General features: G+C 36.1%; 1 protein-coding gene across 2 annotated transcripts in view; it reads left to right on the top strand.

Annotated features, from left to right (window-relative positions):
* The window catches only part of LOC149787791 (uncharacterized), a 62,349-nt gene that overhangs the window by 31,896 nt on the left and 8,465 nt on the right, over positions 1 to 21,988 (top strand). For both annotated transcript variants that reach the window (XM_089973992.1, XM_089973993.1), the window contains 4 exons: positions 7,575 to 7,668; positions 10,024 to 10,112; positions 14,506 to 14,710; positions 17,349 to 17,601. In XM_089973992.1, the coding sequence (XP_089830118.1) occupies positions 7,575 to 7,668; positions 10,024 to 10,112; positions 14,506 to 14,710; positions 17,349 to 17,587 (627 nt within the window). In that variant the 3' untranslated portion in view covers positions 17,588 to 17,601. The remainder of the gene's footprint in view (positions 1 to 7,574; positions 7,669 to 10,023; positions 10,113 to 14,505; positions 14,711 to 17,348; positions 17,602 to 21,988) is intronic.

The following is a 21,988-nucleotide window of genomic DNA, read 5'->3' as shown; positions in this document are numbered from 1 at the left end:
AGTAACATGGTTACCATATATGCATGGGCAAGACTATGTTTGTAAGCAAGGGGTGTGATGTATTTCGCAATCATTTATAATATCCATAATTCTGCAAATTTTGGATTTGCATCTCTGAACACATGTATACAAGAGTTCCTCCTTTTTATTTGTTCAGTTTGACAATTTTTACTGAAATGGACTGTTCTAGAAGCCAGAAAAAACAGGTTGTTTACATTGAGAGCTTCAGTTTAGTGTGAAACCCCATCAGGTCAGCAATGTTAGGGACCCCCTGGCAACAATCAGGTTAGAAATTATAAATTGATGAATGAAGCGACAACATTGTAAGGGTTCTGTGGTCTTCAACTAAGTAAGAGAAAAGAGCAAAAACCAACAAGTTTTGCAAAATTCAACAAAATATTTATTTCCCTAGAATACAAAATGAAAATTTAAAAAGAACTTGCTGCGTTGTGAATTAAATACCAAATAATCCTAAAAGTCACCAGTTCAGATGTATAAGTTCCATATGAATTCCAGAAGTATTCCAAATAAATGTTGATATGCCTGTAGTCTCAGATGCTCTAATGCAGGGGTGGGCAAACTACGGCCCGCGGGCTGCTTGCGGCCTGCCAAGGGCTTTTATGCGGCCTGTCAAGGGTTTTCATGCGGCCTAGGAACAAGTCTTCATTCGCACTGACTCTGTTTATGTTACTCTGTTTATCAAATAAATGTGCTTCTTTTGAAGTTTAGGTTTAAGTCTTCAAATATTAACAACATATTAACAACTGAAAATTAATTATGATGTTATTTAGAAAAACCATTTGTTTTTGCTATTTCAAATAGTAATTTTACTTAATGAACTATGCGGCCCATGACAAGGTGTAAATTTGTGTATGCGGCACTTGCACTGGAAAGTTTGCCCACCTCTGCTCTAATGTGTCAGTTGCTTGGAGTATGGTGATGTGCTAACAGTCTTTTGATGTATCACAATAATATAATCCAAATATCCTTGTCTGAATTCACTATAATTCCAAATTAACACCCAAAGTTGTCAACAAGTTTAGGAATTTCCAAGTGAAAAACTTAATATCCTTGACTCAGATACAAGTTAACATTTTTACCTTTAGTAATGATATCAGTATTTAATCTATCCTCAGTGAGCAATGTAACAGTGTATTATGTTGTTTACAAAATAAATATCACTGGTTAGGTACACCATTAACTTGATTTTGGACAAAGTCTAGTACAAAATATAGATAAACATATCATCATGGAGAAAACACCAACAAACAAAACAAATTAATTAAAAATTGTGTATTTGTCCTTGATGCTTTTTGTTTTTAAAATTGGTAGGGGGTACAAACAAATGGGAGGGTGTATGAATACTATAATATATTCATGTTCTCAGTTCACATGGCTCTAAATGGCTACATTGTATTAGAATGTGTTAAAGTTTGTGTGCACTATTTATTTATCACACCTGATAAAGCAGGTGTCTCAAATGCTTTTAACCGAATTAACCATGCATTTCTTATTTGTCAATTCCTACTTTGTCATTTCTACTTGATGACTAAGTGTCCTAAGTGCAAGAATGCAAGCTAGTGAGAATCATGACTCATCTCTCACCTGTTAAAAGTGTACATCGTCAGCTACATGCAGCACATGCACAAGTTGATCGTAGAATAATTGGTTGACAGTTTTCAAGAAGCATGGACCAACATGGGAAATCAGAGGACTGAGAGTACTGTGTTTTGAACATAAAATTTTAAGGACAGTGAGTACTGATGTTTTTGGCTAGACTTGTTGGGGACACTTTAATAGCTGGAGAAATGTTATACTGTCTCAGCTGCTGACTGTACCGGCCATCCATCCAGCTATCAATCCTTACCATCAGGCCACACCTCAGTTTTGATGCTGGTTTGGCTGCTGATGATACCATCAAACTGTTAACTCTCAATTAATACCACCTAGCCAAACCTCACTTTTGATGTCACGTTGACTGCCAACCATACTGTCCAGCTGTCTGTCATTCAGTCCATACCATTCAGTAACTGTATGGCTTCCATTACATATCGTCCAATGACTAATCAAGTTGAGCCATGGAATGTTAACATTGCTGGGGATCTTATTGATATATCTGTCCATCCACATGACATTACCATTACTCGTAAAGTACAGCCATAAACACTGCCTTCCAATTAGACAACTGTATCAAGTGTATATGGCTGGCCATTTCCTCATGGCAGGATTAGAGACAATGGCCTCACTTTATCTATGCCTCCAGTAACATATTATTTGGATATCGATCTTGACCCTAACCAGGACTATTCAACTCAAAAGCCAGCCACAGTCCCAATCCTATGCATGAAGACAATCTGCTAATCAGCTTCAAAGGCAGTCGTAGCATGGGGATAGGAAACAGAGCTTTTCCACACATAACTCTGCTCTCTTGCTACTGAATCATGTCCCCAATTACCTGTAGACAACTATCCAGTGGGCACCTGACTCATTTGTGTTTCAAACAACACCCAGTTGGTATCTTTTTGTCAAAAGAGTGAATGATCAAGATTTTCTAAGAGGGTCTTGGTTCTCATTTTGCCAACCCCCTGCCCTTTTGTTCTCTCCATTTCCTTTGGAAGTACCATTGGATTCTGTAAGGGATACACTTCTATAGCAAGACATCTGGATGCTCATCAAGAAGGGAGTGATGGAGATTGTTCAGAATCCACATTCCCTGGAGTTTTCCTCCAAGTATTTTCAGGTTAGGATGGTCAGTGGCATTCAAGATTGAGAAATTAAGATCAATCCACCTCTCCATCCATCTGAACAAATTTGTCATCTGTCTCAGTCTGACACAGATACATATTTTCATGTTCCTGACCATCCATCCATATGGAAATTCCTGTGGTTTACATACTGAGTACATTATTATCAGTTTCACACTCTCTCTCTCTGGTTTGAACATTTTGGTGTTTATTAGACCACTCCACTGTATTGTATTCCCTCAATGACTTTATCTGTTTCCTCAGTGGCATATTTGGATGACATGCTCCAGAAACATGTGATCAGTTCTTTTCTAGCAAAGGGAAAGAATGATCTTATTTTCCTTTTACAACATCGTGTTTTCTAATCAGTTGGGAAGTCCCATCTTTGTCCATGCCATCAGTTCATCCATCCGTTATGCATTTTCTCACCCACCACAACTTTGTATGTCTTTTCCACCTCCAGGTGATCACAATTGTTGTCCTCACAGAATATATTTCCAACACAAAATGGATCACAGCCATGGAGTTTCTGTAACTCCTTGGTTTGTTCTGTGCTGCATATGAACGTGCTATATCAAGGACATCCCATTTCCATGCTGCTTGATTACAGAATCAGTTTAATGAGTGAATTAGTATCATTTCTGGACCAATGATGCAACCAAGGTTGACTCATAACAAGAATGCCTCTGGAACATCTGAATTTCTAGTGTTATCAGACTTTGACACTGTCAGCGACCAGTGGGGTCCAGAGGACTCAAGTCTACACATTAATCTCTTGGAGATGAAAGCTATCATCAAAGCCTTTCATTTCTGTAGTGACATCTTCAAAATGAGATGGAACTCGGTGGTGGTGACATATCTCCTCAAACAGGGTGGTACCAAGTCACTCCAGCTATACATTAAGGTCTGGGCATTCCATCGATGGTGCACACAATGCAATAGTGAGATCCAGATCAGATGTATTTCTAGGAGACTTATTATCTTGGCCAATTCTCTGTCAAGGAGGGAACAGATTCTTCATATAGAGTGGTCCTTTCATATGCTGATCTTTCATCAGATTTGCCAGTTACTGTGTCATCCAGTGATTGATCTTTTTGCAACCAGGTGGAATCACAAACTGTCAAACATTTACCCAATACCAGATCCAAATGCTTGGTCCATTGATACTCTTTCTCTCAAAATGTAGGCACCAGGGTATAAAATGGTTCTGATTGCCCCTCTTCACTGGGACAAATACTGGATTAACAATCATTTGGGAGATATGATATTTTTAATTACAAAGACAAGCATCTCACTCTGAAGTGCCTAAATGGAATCACTCTTGTGTCTTGTGCTCACTTACTAAACTCCACTATGAGCCTTTGGCTGTAGCTTCCTTTGAGAACCTCATCTGCAAGACAGTTTTCTTGCTTGCTGAGCATCTGCAAAATAAAGGCGTGAACTTCATGCCCCGTCCATAGAGCAGGACTGTGTCAGGTTCTTTGGGAATTTAGACCAGTTTTTCTTCTCTGTCCACCAGCTTTTTCGCAAAAAAACACCCCACCTTCCTTCCTTCATATCCCCCATCTCGTCTCTGTCTGTGCTGGGGATGATCAAGATAGACTTTATGTGTTTACTTGGCAGTCTCTCAAGAGAAAGGGAAGGCTAGAAAGCATCTTTTCGTGCCCATTGAATGTTCAGCTGATATTTCAGCTTCCACTCTTTCTAGGTGGATTACATTGACTATTGAGAGAGCTAACTAGTTCCTTACTGATAGGGACCTGTCTTTCATAAAAATTAAAGCCCATGAGGTTCAGGCCATTGTTTCCTCATGGGTCTATCTAACACATTGGAGGATATGATGAAAGCTGTGTTTGGCACGGTTTTTTTTCCTGTTTTTTTTCCTCCTTTTACCTTTGCTTGTTGGCCCACCAATGGGAAGGCATCTTCTCAATGGGCTCGATTGTCATTGCTCAGAAGGTGACCCAGGTTGATTCCTCCCTGCAGTAGTCTTCTGCTTTTGAGAGGGTGAGTCTTCTTTGTGCTCTTTACCATTTGCCACCAGTTGTGGGGTCATCAGCCTCCTACTGAACTGATAAATTCAGCTATGCAGTAATGACAGGTAGGCTATTACTGATATTAAAATGTAGATTTTATAATATATATCCAACACAGAATTTTCAACCTGAAGATAAAGAATTGCTTAAGATGTAGGGGATTGGAGGTGGTGGGGATAAAACAAATTTTAATGATTCATTGATAAGTTTATAAATGTATGGTTTTAGTATTTGTTTATGTACCTGTAAAAACACAGTGTATTGGTTAACAGTATTAGATTCTGCTTTGTTTTGTAATTTTGCAAAAATGAGAGATCTAAGAAAACAACCTTGACCTAAACTTACAGGGCTTCTTGAATTCCACGTCAGATTGTTCCATACTTTTATGACCTACATATTTTTATTTTTAGGCTAAATCTTCTGTCACAAAATATTTAGATTTTGCTTTCTACAAATTGTATATTTTCCTTACTTTTTTTGGATCTATGAAAACAATCAGTCTAGCAAAGAGTTACCTCCTAGACACAGTGATAGATGTCTGCTGTTATTACCCCCTGACAGCTTCACTTACAGTTTCAGTCTCAAATTATAAAGAAAATAACACAAACACTGCAGTTATAATCTTCATAAAACAATACTTAGAAAGTGCTTTTCACTGATTCTGTTCTTAAATCACAAATTGCTGTTTAAATTTTGAAACACAAATTCATATGTTTTCATCATCAAATGGCAAATTGTGGTAATCAGGCAGTGATAACCTGATCATAAAGGGTTATGGTCAGTCAGTTATTAACACATGCCTGTGAACATGCAAGAGTTTGTCAGTGCAGTTGATATCAGCACCAGCTATTTGATGCATGCAATACATTTGGCGTCGGGCTACAACACTCATGTCTTCAAGAACACATTTTCAGTTAGCTCATATCTCTTTAGGAGTACCTCAAAGTATCATTCATAAATAAACATTCATCTCTTTACCCTTTAGTAACATGCTGAAATGGAGCAACCAATCCTCCAGTCTCCACTTCTGGAAATCTATGCAGATAGCTGTTTATTTCTTTCACAAGTTTTTCCATGGGCCATTCACTGATTCAGAAAAAAATTTAACAATAAAATCGTGTTGTTTTATGGTCCAAACTCAACAGCTGACGTGAGAATTAATTTGATAATTATGTTGAACATTGAAATATTATCACTCCATTGTGCAAGTAGGATACAAGCCAATTTGTTTTCTGATTCAAAATTGCATATATCTGGGGTTGAAACTGAACTAGCATTAATACTGGTATTTGAGACAATTTCTAAGCTTGATTCATCAGCCTCTTCTAAACCCTTCAAATGCTCAAATAACCAAATTGGAATCCATATTTGTTCACCTGAACTACACTTGGCTCTGTAACGTATTGTATCTAACTTTAACCTAACATTTTATAGACTTGTATCAAAATGTAGAGTAAATACCTCTCATTAATTATGGTCCTCAGAAAATATGTAAACAACAATGCCAACTTTTTCATGGCCAAGTGAGTTGGAGGCAACTATATGCCTCTAACTTCCACAGGCAAGTCATGGGGTGTGTGTGAGAAAAGGACCCCTAAGCTTCTGCCAACCATCGGTGATGCAGTCCCTCTCTCCTGTGGGTACCAGATTTTCTGTGTTTACCTAGTGTAATCAACCCATGTGTATTTCCAAAAAATAATTGGGGTACAAATCTGTCCATGGCATCCAATGACATCTCAGGTTTCTGTAGCCTTGATATTTCTCGTTGGATTTAAAGCTGTTTCACATATATTATTGGACCAGAGACTGGGCATTAGCCTGGATAAGAGAAATGTAACATTCTCCACATCTTACCTATTTTCCTACTGTGTTTTGATTGGGTAATATATTGGAAGAATAAGCCAATTTTTGGAATAAAAAGATGTTTTTTCAATAATACCTACCCATTTATAATACTGGCACACGCTTCCAGTCACCCTGCAGTTAAATTTTAAATCCTCACAGAGTGTACATCTTTACTTTAGTAGTAACTCTTGTTTGGACATAACTCAGCACCAATCCTGCTAAAGGGAGATCACTCTTATCTGTCTCCCAACCCAGGTGGAGAGACGCATTTTAGCACTTTCATTGCTGAAGATATAGAGAGGAGTGGAAATGCAAGATAGCGGTCTTACTCCTAATATAAATTATTGAATAAGTGTTACTGAAGAAACATTTTTTTTCTCCCAAAATTGGTTCCTATAAACTATTCAAAGATTCATTATTAATTTTGCTATCACGGGTCAATTGTTTGTTAATTCTGTTTTTCACATGGTTTTCATTTATTTGTACCATGTGTCAAGACAGGTGTATCGCGTTCCACATGCATTGCTGTTTATGTGTTAGACTGCAGACAAGGTGGCTTTGAACATAAATGTAGTTTGCTATTGTCTTTATTCTCTAACCTTGTACATAGCTTTCCTATGGGTAGCGGAAGAAGGCTATGAATTTTGTCACTGCTAGATGCATGCCAAGGTCACTGTAGCTGAAAACGTGATTTTTTCTTTGCATGACAGGTCAATTTTCCCTGACCTAATTTTCATTTAGAAAACATTGGTAGACTACACTTGGGCCAATAGGTGACAGGTGAAGGTCACTAGAAACAAATATAATTTCTTGGTTGCTGCTTTCATGTGAAACTGCAAACTTATGTTAATTTTATGTTTGTAATAGCTCTGGTCATTGGATGGCTATTATTATTATTATTATTATTATTGTTGTTATTATTTTTTTATTTTTTTTAATTCTTATGAAGGTGACACTGCATTACCCAGACAAACAGGAGGAAGTCATAGGAGTTTATGAAGCCATTATTGCTTCCATTCCAAGTGTAAATCATATGATTCTTGGTAAGGGAGATCACCCCTCTCAGACTCTTTTATCAAGATGCGCTTAATATTTTCAATTTTCTCTCTGTCTCTCTCTGTCTGTCTGTCTGTCTGTCTGTCTGTCTCTCTCTCTCTCTCTCTGTGTGTATATATATATAGATATATATATATATATATATATATATATATATATATATATATATATATATATATATATATATATATATATATATATATATATATATATATATATATATATATATATATATATATTCTGTTCATAATGAACTTGTATGCAATTCATCACATGTTTGGGGGAAAAAGTTGAGATATCTCTGTCGCTGTAGTTGATGATGCATTAAAAGTTGTCAGCAATAAATGGTCCAAAAGACGTTTGGTGGGAAATACATTTTGTAGGAAATCATCAAACAGTTTGTTTTAGTTAATGTTTAAAATTTATCTGAAATTCATTTTTCAGTACTGTAATCACAATTTTATGTCATATGATCCTTCATTAAAAAAAACAACAACATTGTGATGAAAGATCAAAATTTGCTAAAAGTATACATTATTGTATATTAATGCTGCTGTTAGTCCTACAGGTCATTGACCAGAAGACCTTAAGGGATAGTCTTTCATCTCTTGTCCATCATCTTTCATCCATTGTCCATCTGTCATTTGGCACAAGTTATTGCTACTTCACCTAAATTACTTGGAGGTTTACATGAAACTTTATACACACATTCATACATTTTTGAGTTACGTGACTACTCTTGGGAACTGTAATGTAAATCGGGTTAGCTGTATGGACTTTTCACTATAAGGCTTATAATAATGTCTAGTTGGTCCTAATTGAAAATGGTGCTGATTTGATGTCCAATATGGCTACCACAGAAGCCATCTTGAAAATCCTGTTATCACTAATCCTTAATGAATGGTCATATTAATTTGGGTTTGTAACTAAAAGGCTTAGGATGTTTAGTTGGTCCTTAATAAATATAGTGTCGATTTGATGTACTGTATGACCATCAAAGTAGTCATCTTGACAATCTTGTTATCACAACTTCATATTGATGTGGGGTTTTCATCAAAAGTCTTCTTATGATATCCAATTGGTCGTGAATGAAAATGGTGCCAATGTGGCATTCAGTATGGCCACCACATCAGTCATTGTGAAAATTATTTTATTATTAAATATGTCTGACTTATCCTAAATGAAAATAGTTCCAATCTGAGTTGAAAAATATGTACCACAGAAGCAAATTTTAAAATCTTGCTAGCACTAAAGAATATCAGAGATGGCTTCATTACTTAGTAGTTAAAAGGAAGAAATGGTCTTATCTTGAATTCCTGGAAATTCTTTTTGCAGAGAATCAAGGGACTCTTGTTGTGATTTAAATTTCAGTGAATTACAATGTTCTGGTCAATTCACAAAACATTTAAAGCTTTAATTACCAAAAAAAAATCATAAGTATTTTTCTAATATATTTACATTCAGTATGTAATATTTATAGAATATAACAAGAATAGTCATTTAAATTATATATACAGATATTTAGGACATTTAATGTTTCTGGTGATATTATATTGTTATCACCATATCATGATATAAATGATACTACACATAAGTATCAATGAACTGAGAATACTGATGGCTTGGACAGTTCAAATGATACTAATTTATGTAAGATTGTATGGAATACAACTCAAGAGATATTGCAGTTCATGTTCCCTTTTACTATCAGTATACTGCTCTAAATCTTTTACAATAATTTTCTTACTTTTCTTTATTTGTATGTCACTAGAGAAATTATATTAAAATCTGAAGCACTGGAAGAAGCATTGTGATTATTTCCTTTTTGAAATAATCCCATCAGTAAAGCAGTGTCCAAGGGAGATAACTATTATCAGGTCTAATCATTTGCTTCAATTGGAGTTACCTTCTTTGACATAAAATAGGCCTGAAAGTCTAGTGAATGCTTAGCTTTGTTACTAATCGTAGTGAGACCATTAGAATTTGCTTCTGTTTAGTAATGCAGACCTTAATTGGTAACATAGGAATAGATACTGTGCCACATGACATGGAGGTACTGAAATTCATTGAAGTCAGAAATGTGATTTGTAATGTTGGTGACATCTGAAATGAGAAGTTACTGGATTTTGATAATTTTATAATATATAATCTTTGGAAATTTGTCATATTATCATTTTGTTTTGAGAATAAAATACACTATTCATTTGTGTAAATGGTTGTAGAGCAATTTTTAATAAGACAGTAAATTGTGATCATATGTTTTAAAAATTGGCACATTGTATTGTGCCATGTATTGCATCCAGGACTTTTGTATTGTGATACATTTCTTATAATGTTGGCAGGTTTTTGTGAGAAAGTACCTGGTTTTGGTGCCTTAACCCTGAATGATAAAAGTGAATTGATGAAGAGGGCATACTATGACATATGGATGGTAAGTGTTTTCCCATATTCGTACAACTGTTGTAATGGCAGATCTTGGCTATAAAATGTTTGCAATGGCAGATATGGGCTTGTGAGCTCTTTGCAGTTGCAGATCTGGGCTTGTAAGCTGTTTGATATGGCAGATCTGGGCTTGTAATCTGTTTGCAATCACATATCTATTCTTGTAATCTGTTTGCAATGGCAGATCTGAGTTGATCCCACTGTTTGCAGTGGCAGATCTGGACTTGTAAGCTGTTTGTACTGACAGACCTGAGCTTATAAGCTGTTTGCAGTGGCAGATCTGTACTTGTAATCGGTTTGAAATGGCAGATCTGAGTCGATACAGCTGTTTGCAATGACAGATCTGGGCTTATAATTTGTTTGCAATGGCAGATCCGTGCTCGTAATCTGTTTGCAATGGCAGATCTGAGTTGATACAGCTGTTTGCAATGTCAGATCTGGACTTGTAACCTATTTGCAATGACAGACCTGGGCTTATAAGCTGTTTGCAAGGACAGACATGTGCTTCATGACAGACCTGGACTTGTAAGCTGTTTGGAATGGCAGATCTGGGTGTATGAGCTGTTTGCTATGGCAGATCTGGACTTGTAAGCTGTTTGCAATGACAGAGTAGGGCTTGTAAGCTGTTTGCTATGACAGATCTGGACTTGTAAGGTGTATCTGATGGCAGATATGGGCTTGTAAGCTGTTTGCAGTGGCAGATTTGAGGCTTATAAGCTGTTGCAGTGGCAGATCTGGAGTTTGTAAGCTGTTGCAATGGCAGATCTGGAGCTTGTAAGCTGTTGCAATGGTAGATCTGGGCTTGTAATCTGTTTGCAATGGCAGATCTGGGCTTATTAGCTCTTTGCAATAGCTTAGCTGGTTTATTTGCATTTTGTAATGGCAGATATGAATCTATATGGCATGTGCAGTTGCAGAACTGTGTTTATAAAGATGTTTGCAGTGGTAGATCTGGGTCTATAATCTTATTGCAGTAGTAGTTCTAGATTTATAAGGTGTTTGCAGTGGTAGAGCTGGGTCTGTAAGATGTTTGCTGCGGTAGATCTGGGTCTTTAGTTTATTGCAGATAGTACCTATGTATCATTATGAGCTTTACAGTGCTAAATCTAGGTCTATTAACTTATTGCAATTGTAGTTTTGGATCTGTGAGATATTTGCAGTGGCATGTCTGGATCCATAAACTTATTGCAGTAGTAGTTCTGGATCTGTAAGATGTTTGGATTGATATATCTGGGTCTGTAAGATGTTTGCACTGATATATCTTGGTCTGTATAATGTTTGCATTGACATATTTGGATCTGTAAGATGTTTGCATTGATATATCTGGATCGGTAAGATGTTTGCATTGATATATCTGGATTGGTAAGATGTTTGTGTTGATATATCTGGGTCTGTAAGATGTTTGCATTGATATATCTGGATCTGTATGATGTTTGCACTGATATATCTTGGTCTGTATAATGTTTGCATTGACATATCTGGATCTGTAAGATGTTTGCATTGATATATCTGGATCTGCAAGTTGTTTGCATTGATGTATCTGGATCTGTAAGATGTTTGCATTGATATATCTGGATCTGTAAGATGTTTGCATTGATGTATCTGGATCTGTAAGATGTTTGCATTGATATATCTAGATCTGTAAGATGTTTCCATTGATGTATGTGGATCTGCAAGTTGTTTCCATTGATGTATGTGGATCTGTAAGATGTTTGCATTGATGTATCTGGATCTGCGAGATGCTTGCATTGATGTATCTGGATCTGTAAGATGTTGCGTTGATATATCTGGATCTGTAACATGTTGCATTGATATATCTGGATCTGTAAGATGTTTGCATTGATGTATCTGGATCTGTATCTGTAAGATGTTTGCATTGATATATCTGGATCTGTAAGATGTTTGCATTGATATATCTGGATCTGCAAGATGTTTGCATTGATATATCTGGATCTGCAAGATGTTTGCATTGATGTATCTGGATCTGTATCTGTAAGATGTTGCATTGATATATCTGGATCTGCAAGATGTTTGCATTGATGTATGTGGATCTGCAAGATGTTTGCATTGATGTATCTGGGTCTGCAAGATGTTTGCATTGATATATCTGGGTCTGCAAGATGTTTGCGTTGATATATCTGGATCTGTAAGATGTTTGAATTGATATATCTGGATCTGCAAGACGTTTACATGGATATATCTGGGTCTGTAAGATGTTTGCAATGATATATCTTGATCTGTAAGATATTTGCATTGATATATCTTGATCTGTATGATGATTGCATCGATATATCTAGGTCTGTATGATGTTTGCATTGATATATCTGGATCTGCAAGATGTTTGCATTGATAATATCTGGATCTACAAGATGTTTGCATTGATATATCTGGGTCAGTATGATGTTTGCATTGATATATCTGGGTCTGTAAGATGTTTGCATTGATATATCTGGATCTGCAAGATGTTTGCATTGATATATCTGGGTCAGTATGATGTTTGCATTGATATATCTGGGTCTGTAAGATGTTTGCATTGATATATCTGGGTCTGTATGATGTTTGCATTGATATATCTGGATCTGCAAGATGTTTGCATTGATGTATCTGGGTCTGCAAGGTGTTTGGATTGATATATCTGGATCTGTAAGATGTTTGCATTGATGTATCTGGGTCTGTAAGGTGGCGCTCACCAGATAATATGTACTTTTGAGAGAGTGACGTATGTAAGGTGAAGTAGTTCGCATTTAAAACATGCAAGCTGTATACTCTATAACCCATAGTACATCCATCAATCATACACCAAAATAAAGGGAGTTAAAAGTTCTTTGAATTATACCTAAGATATACAAGGTCTTTTTTAAATAGCCAGTATAACCAATGAGGAAAGCTGGGGAAATTCTTTTTCTTTAAAATTCTAACCCTATGCAAAATATGAAACTGTAGATTGCCACCTAAGATGTTTTCCTTGGTAAAATCTGGGTCTATAAAATGCTTGCAGTGGTAAAATCTGGGTCTTTAAAATGTTTGCAGTGGTGCTCTACAGTTTCGTATTTTGCATAGGGTTAGGATTTTAAAGAAAAAGAATTTTCCTGGCTTTCCTCACTCGTTATACTGGCTATTTAATAAAGATCTTGTATATCTTAGGTATAATTCAAAGAACTTTTAATTCCCTTTATTTTGGTGTATGATTGATGGATGTAACCATGGGTTATAGAGTATACAGCTTGGCCTTACTCCAGATGTGCACCTTTCAAAAAAGTCCTAGCTCTGCTTGGTCATTTTCACTTCCTGAACTTAGAGGTAAATTGTATAAAAAAGAGCCGATATGTTTTTTTTACATTTTATATATTTGGTAATTCATTCATTGCACTTTCAGAAGCTGGTATTGTCTAGTCTGGCAAAATTCATTTTCCCTATTTTAATAGCTGCTATGGATAGTGTACTTTAGCCTAATTCAGGCTGATTTTTTAGCACAAGGGAGCAGTCATTTTAGTTAGCAGTGAGCTTAAATCGTATAAAATTTCCAAAAGTACAATATCCAAAGAAATATCATCCACATTACATTAATGTAGCTTAGAGGTATGCCAACATTCTCTCCATTGCACATGTTTTAAATGCGAACTACTTCACCTTACATACATCACTCTCTCAAAAGTACATATTAACTGGTGAGCGCCCCCTGCAGTGGTAAAATCTGGGTCAATAAAATGTTTGCAGTGGTAAAATCTAGGTAAAATCTGAGTCTATAAAAAATTTGCAGTTGTATAATCTGGGTCTATGAAAGGTTTGCACTGGTAAAATCTGGGTTTATAAAAGGTTTGCAGTGGTCAAATCTGGGTCTATAAGATGTTTGCATTGGTAGATCTGGGCTTATAGAATGCTTAGTTTTCTGTACCCGTTCATGATATATAAGATGTGTGCAGTGGCAGAACTGTGTAAAGATGTTTGAATATTTTATTTTCATGGATCTCACTTCTAGTGTATTTGCTGTATATAATTGCTTATAAGTTCAGTCCAGCTGCAATCAACATATACCCTGATCTGACATCACATAACGCATTGGTATATCAGATCTGTGTTGTTCTAATTTCTTCTAACAAACTGGATAGACCATGATCTGCCATTCAATATTCTGGGTCTGTGCAGTGAGCAGTTGGACTTGTAAGTGAGCATGTATAGTACATAAAACTTGCTTTTGCTATAATTATAATTATAATAATAATGCATTTAACGATAAATTACAACATTATTATTGGCATGTGTTTTATATGTGTCTAGTAATTGCTGAAGCAATTTCCAGACCTGATATTTATGTCATATTTGTTAAAATCAGATAAAGATGGGTTTTACAATTAGACAATGACTTTTATTAATTTTTGCAGCTTTCAAGAGCCGAATTTTTTCATGAGAATGGAGACGTGTGCTTATTGCTGGGAAAAAATATTGTCTACAATCGCTTTGCAATGTGTAAAATCCTGAATGAAGATATTGTTAACACAATTTTCAAGTTTGCAAATGAATTCAACAGTTTCAAGTTGACGGATTTGGAAATCGGAATCTTGTGTGCAGTACAGTTGACTCAAGCTGGTAAATGTGGTATTACTTTATTTTCTGTTTTTGTTAAAGTTTCATATTAAAATCAGATTTCATACAATATGTGACAGAAAGAGAAGATTTTGGTTCAGTTCATATGATGTAATGACATAAAGATTTATTACAATTTGTTGTTGAAGTCTACAACGTTTACTTGTGTAAATGGATTTTTTTTTGGTTAACTGCTTATAAACATTTATAAATTGAGTAACCATTTACATACATGTGGCTGTGAGAGCATTTAGAAGGCTTTGTCTCTTAATCCTTTTCTTAACATATGTTTGATTTTAACATAAAAAATATGGTTGATTTTAACATTAAAAACCCAAAGTAGATGAGAATTGGTTGTACCACACATTATACATTATTTCATCAGGTTGATTTATTGAAAAAACAATAATACAAATTGATTCTGCTAGAACTTAAAGCAAGAATGAATAATTTTTCCAGTAACAAGATTATATAGTGCTCTACTTGACCTCTGGTTACAATTAGCATTTTCTAATAAAATCTATTATATAATGGAAAATTTCAATCTGGAAGGTGCTAAATGTTTATAAGATAAAATGTTAGTTATAATTAGAAGGGCTGTTACTGATTATAATATAGAACCTGGACTACGTCAAGTACATCAGGGGAATCACAATAACCAAGACCCAGACACAAATAAACATGTTTACTTCTATTAATAATGATCCTAATATTAAATCCATACACACAGAGTATCTTAACAATGTATTATTGTTTACAGAATTTAAAACATCAATAATTCAGGTTGGGTAGAAAATGAACGTGATTTTGGACAAGGTTAGGTCCAGCATACACTGTTACATTACAGTGGCATACAGTGGAATAAAAAAATTTGAAAAAACTAACAAACAATGCAAATAAAATATACATAACACAAGTGTCAGTTTTATGGCAGCAACATCCATAAGGCTCTGTATTAAAATTTTGTGTTAAAATATTTTTTAGTTAGATAAAGTGATGATACATTACATTGCAAGTTGTGTACATTGAGATACACTGCAAGTTTTATAAAGTGAGGATACATGATAAAGCAGTTCACAGGTGATAGTTGGAACACATCATAGTGCAGTTCACCAATGAAATAATTGCATTCCAGAGAATTATTGTCTTTCATTTTAACTTGTGGGGCCCCGAGTGGCCGAGTGGTCTAAAGCGCTCTCCGTTACGGATTACTGCCATCTCACCTCTGTCTGCGTGGGTTCGAGTCTCGAATTCAGCCAGTGTGGGTATGTGAGAAAGCTTGCCAGTAGCTTCTCGTGGGTCGGTGGTTCTTTCCGGGGGATTTTCCCGGGTTCTTCCTCCACCATTAATACTGGCCGCCATGTATAGCCTATCGTGTGCTGAAAAATGGCGTTAAACCCTAAAACAACAAAACAACAACAACATCATTTTAACTTGTACAGTTGGAACACATCTTATTGTAGTTCATAGGTGAGATAATTGCATTCCATGGGACAGTTGTCTATCATGTTAACCTTATATCATTGGAACACATCATAGTGCAGATCACGCATGATAATTGCACAAAGAACCATTGTCATTCATGTTTAACTTAATGTGATTGAATCTTTTATCCAAGCATACCTGTTAATGCAGTTTCTGATTGGTTGAACATATGCCTGAGATGTCATGTCTTTGATGTATATATTTAATCTGCATTGTTTCTTAGGTTTTTAAATTTATGATGCGCTATGTATAATTGTATTGTGGACTTGACCTTGTCCAAAATCAAGTTCATGTTGTTCCTGACTAGTGACATTGGTGTTTTTATTTTGGTTAACAAATAATACATGGTCAGTATTTTTTTATAAGAGTGTGGGTTAACTATTAGAATCATTATCTTTATCTGATTCAAGGACATTATGTTTACCATGTTCTTTGTTATAATTTTTGTAACAGACCTTGTCTACTTGCAGCTTTGATGTTCAGGAAATTAACTTTTGTGTCTCATTTTTTAAAATATAATCTAGTTAATTTCAGAAACTGAACATTTTTGTTTTAATATCTTTAGGCAAAATCAGTCTTATTGTTGTGTTCATTATTTGACTTGGGCTAGAACTATTTATTTAAATTATTATTTTCTGTAAATACAAAGTGCTCAAAAATATTCTTGGACAGAAAGACTAATAAACAATTATAAGGATATCTTGGATTATATTATTGTGATTCATCAATAGACTGTTGGCACATCATCACACTTAAGGCCATTGGTATATTACTACAATTGAGATTACATGCACATTAACACCTTCATCACTGGATTTTATTTGGAAAACCACTGGAATTTAATTAGGAATTTATTCATTAGGTCTGGTGATGAGACTTTTTGGACTATTTGGGATTTAATTCATGATGTTTTAAGTTCTTTTAAAATTTTCACTTTGTATTCTAGTGAAATAAATTATTTCTTGAATTTTATGTGTTAGTTTTTGCTCTTTTCTATTACTTAATGTAAGACCATAGAGTTGTAATACCTCAGAGAGTGACTTTTTCTGCCATTTTAGGACAAAATGTTCCAGAGTGTGTTACAATAAAGATGAAAGTCATTTATCAAATCAGTTTTGGATACTACTTTTACTACTATTATTAATATCATTTGCAGATAATCTGAACCTTACAGACAAAGAATCCGTGAGAAAGCTTCATTCCCATTTTTTGGATGTGTTAGCAGATGTTGTCATGCAGTTCCATCCACAGAATGCTACTCGAATCTTGATCGACATTTTCCGCATTATGCCTTCACTTGCTGTCATTAATAAGCTGCAGGCAGAAGTCATCAGCAAATTTAGGCTGGACAAGCCATGTCTGATTAATGAAGGCCAAAGCCCTCAGCAAGTTTAGGCCAGACGAACCAGGTAAGATTACTGAAGGCTGAAGCCCCCAGCACGTTTAGGCTGGATAAGCCAGGTCAGATTACTGAAGGCCAAAGCCCTCAGCAAGTTTAGGCCAGACAAACCAGGTAATATTAGTACAGGCAGAAGTCATCAGCAAGTTTACCCTTGTAATCAGGCAGTCATCAGCAATTTTACCCTGGCCAAAACTAGGTATGATTACACCAGACACAAATCTTTAGTATGTTTACCCTGAACAAACTAGGTAAGATTATATCAAGCATAAGTCAATAGCAAATTTAGGCTGGACAAGCCAGGTCAGATTACTGAAGGCCAAAGCCCTCAGCAAGTTTAGGCCAGACATGCCAGTTAAGTTTACTAAAGGCTGAAGTCATCAACAAATTTAGGCTGGATAAGCCAGGTCAGATTACTGGAGGCTGAAGTCATCAGCAAGTTTAGGCTGGGAAAGCCAGGTAAGATTACTGAGTGCTAAAGTCATCAGCAAATTTAGGCTGGACAAACTAGATAAAATTGTAACATGCAAAAGTCATAAGGAAAGTTAGGCTGAACATGCCAGGTAAGTTTACTGAAAACTTAAGTCATCAGCTAGTTTGGGCTTGACAAACCAGATAAGATTACTGAGTGCTAAAGTCATCAGTAAATTTAGGCTGGACAAACCAGGTAAGATTACTGCAGGTAGAAGTCTTCAGCAAGTTTAGGCTGGACAAACCAGATAAAATTGTAACATGCAAAAGTCATAAGCAAAGTTAGGCTGGACAAGCCCTCAGCAAGTTTAGGCCGTACATGCCAGGTAAGTTTACTAAAGGCTGAAGTCATCAACAAATTTAGGCTGGATAAGCCAGGTCAGATTACTGGAGGTTGAAGTCATCAGCAAGTTTAGGCTGGACAAGCCAGGTAAGATTATTGAAGTGCTCTCTCTTTATAATGCTCTTCATGGAAGCCATAAACATGATCAGTGTTGTAAGCAAGGGGAATTTTACCCAGAAACATTCCAACAAGGTTTGGTCCTTATTCTTCATCAAAACAAAATAATGGTGAAATCACATTATACCTAGTGTGTTGTAGTCAAGAACTAATACTAAATGAAATAATTCTAGGAATAACAATAAAACAAAATTCAAACAATTGAATGTGTTTTGTGATCATACTTGTTTTTTAAGAGGGACGGCAACACAGTGAAGGACTACTGTGTAAGGAAATAGAGGATGATTTCTTTCAGTCTAGATTGAATATATGTGCAGTGAAAGTTTGCAGTCATTAGTCTGGGGAGAAAAGAGTGAAAAATGCAGCATATTTCATTATGTCATTAATGGTAGTAAAATAATGAAAACCAAATCAATCTAATGATACACCTTCCTCAATAACTCGCACAGAGTGGGGTCCAGAAACATAAATAGTGCTTATAAACAATTAAAAAGGGGATTTTTAGCGGGGAGGGACCAAGTGCTCTTTAAATGCTGAATACTTGTTTTATTACTGCATTGAGAATACTTGTCAATGAAAAGATTTTCCTATTACAGTTGTTCACTTTTCTATATAAATTACTTTTAATTTTAAGATTTCCAACCTCCCAAAGATTGCCATTACTTTATTTTGCATGTATTAGGAAAATCTTTTCATTGATTCACAACGAAAAACAAAATTCCTTATTTTCAAAAACTATAAACATTCATTTTGTGAAACTGTCAATGTTGAAACTTAATTTTACACAATTCTTCAATTAGAGAAATACTGATGCTGTGATTTCATTGTAAATAATAGTGAAACTTCTTCTCGTCCTTGAGGAAATTTATGTGTGTCAGTTCAGGAATTTTAAGTTCACTACAAACTCATTGAACAATGGTCATCACAAATGTTTTCTGGGTCCCCCTTTGATGTAAAAAGATAATGAGACATTATTGAATCTTTTTTTAACAATAGACATTAAATGCTGTTGGACTCTTTGCATAGCAGTACTTCCTGGTAAAATTATTCATTTTGTTTCTTTTGATCCAACTTTTAAAGTCAGTACTTTCAAGTAGTCCAAAGGTTTTCAGTACTTCCAAGGACATCATCTAGTACTCATCAAGCATTAAGGTTAATATGGGAATTCTGTAATGAATGTTATTACCCTCTGTTTTAAGATTGAGAAACTACTGCTGTGTATCATTTCTAACACTCCACAACAGAAATGCTAAAAGCTTATGCTATATACCCACATAGTCTCATAGTGGGCACTTCAAATGTATGCCTGGTCTCATATTGGGCACTATAAGATGTACACCTGGTCTCATATTGGGCACTATCAGCTGTATACCTGGTCTCATAGTGGGCACTATCAGATGAATACCATGTGTCATAGTGGCTACTATCAAATGTATACCTTATCTCATAGTGGGCACTATCAAATGTATACCTGGTCTCATATTGGGCACTATCAGCTGTATACCTGGTCTCATAGTGGGCACTATCAGATGAATACCATGTGTCATAGTGGCTACTATCAAATGTATACCTTATCTCATAGTGGGCACTATCAAATGTATACCTGGTCTCATATTGGGTGTTATCAGATGTATACCTGGTCTCATAGTAGGCAGTATCAGATGTATAGCTTATCTCAGTGGGCACTATCAAATGTATACCTGGTCCCATAGTGGATACTATCAGATGTAGACCTGGTCTTATAATGGGCACTAGCAGATGTATACCTTATCTTATAGTGGGCCCTATCAGATATATACCTGGTCTCATAGTGGGCACTACAAGATGTATACCTTATCTCATAGTGGGCACTATCAAATATGTATACCTGGTCTGATAGTGGGCACTATCAGATGTATACCTGATCTCATAGTGGGCACTACCAGATGTATACCTTATCTCATAGCAGGCACCATCAGATGTATACTTTGTCTCATAGTAGGCACCATCAGATGAATACCTTGTCTCATAGTGGGCACTATCAGATGTATACCTGATCTCATAGTGGGCACTACCAGATGTATACCTTATCTCATAGCAGGCACCATCAGATGTATACTTTGTCTCATTGTAGGCAATATCAGATGTATACCATGTCTCATAGTGGGCACTATCAAATGCATACCTGGTCTCATAGTGGGCACTATCAGATGTATACCTGGTCTCATTGTAGGCACTATCAGATGTATACCGTGTCTCATAGTGGGCACTATCAAATCTATACCTGATCTAATAGTGGGCACTATCAAATATATACCTGGTCTCATAGTGGATATTATCAGATGTATACATGGTCTCATAGCAGGCACTATTAGATGTATACCTTATCTCAGAGTGGGCACTATCACATGTATACCTGGTCCCATAATGGGCACTATCAGATGTATACCTGGTGTCATAGTGGGCACTACCAAATGTATACCTGGTCTCATAGCAGGCACCATCATATGTATACCTGGTCTCATAGTGGGTACCATCAGATATATACCTGGTCTCATAGTGCACACTATCAGATGTATACCATGTCTCATCATGGGCACTATCAAATGTATACCATATCTCATAGTGGGCACTATCAGATTTATGTGTTATCTCATATTGGGCACTATCAGATTTATACCTGGTCCCTTAGTGGGCACTGTCAGATGTATACCTGGTGTCATAGTGGGCACTATCACTTGTATACCTGGACTTAGAGTGGGTATACCCGGTCCCATAGTGGGCACTATCAGATGTATACCTGGTCTTTTAGTGGGCACTATCAGATGTATACCTTGTCATATAGTGGGCACTATCAGATGTATACCTTGTCTCATTGTAGGCAGTATCAAATGTATACCTCATCTCGTAGTGGGCACTATCAAATGTATACCTGGTCTCATAGTGGGCGCTATCAGATATATACCTGGTCTCATAGTAGGCACTATCAGATGTATACCTTATCTCATAGTGGGCACTATCACATGTATACCTGGTTCCATAGTGGGCACTGTCAGATGTATACCTGGTGTCATAGTGGGCACTACCAAATGTATACCTGGTCTCATAGCAGGCACCATCAGATGTATACCTGGTCTCATAGTGGGTACCATCAGATGTATACCATGTCTCATAGTGGGTACTATCAGATGTATACCATGTATCATCATAAGCACTATCAAATGTATACCACATCTCATAGTGGGCACTATCAGATGTATATGTTATCTCATAGTGGGCACTATCAGATGATGTATACCTGGTGTCATAGTGGGCACTATCACATGTATACCTGGTCTTATAGTGGGTATACCTGGTACCATAGTGGGCACTATCAGATGTATACCTGGTCTTATAGTAGGCACTATCAGATGTATACCTTATCATATAGTGGGCACTATCAGATGTATACCTTGTCTCATTGTAGGCAGTATCAAATGTATACCTC

Source organism: Sinohyriopsis cumingii, chromosome 11, assembly GCF_028554795.1.
Source record: "Sinohyriopsis cumingii isolate HCF-2022 chromosome 11, ASM2855479v2, whole genome shotgun sequence".
NCBI classification, from domain to species: domain Eukaryota; kingdom Metazoa; phylum Mollusca; class Bivalvia; order Unionida; family Unionidae; genus Sinohyriopsis; species Sinohyriopsis cumingii.
This window is presented reverse-complemented; position numbering and strand designations above follow the sequence as displayed.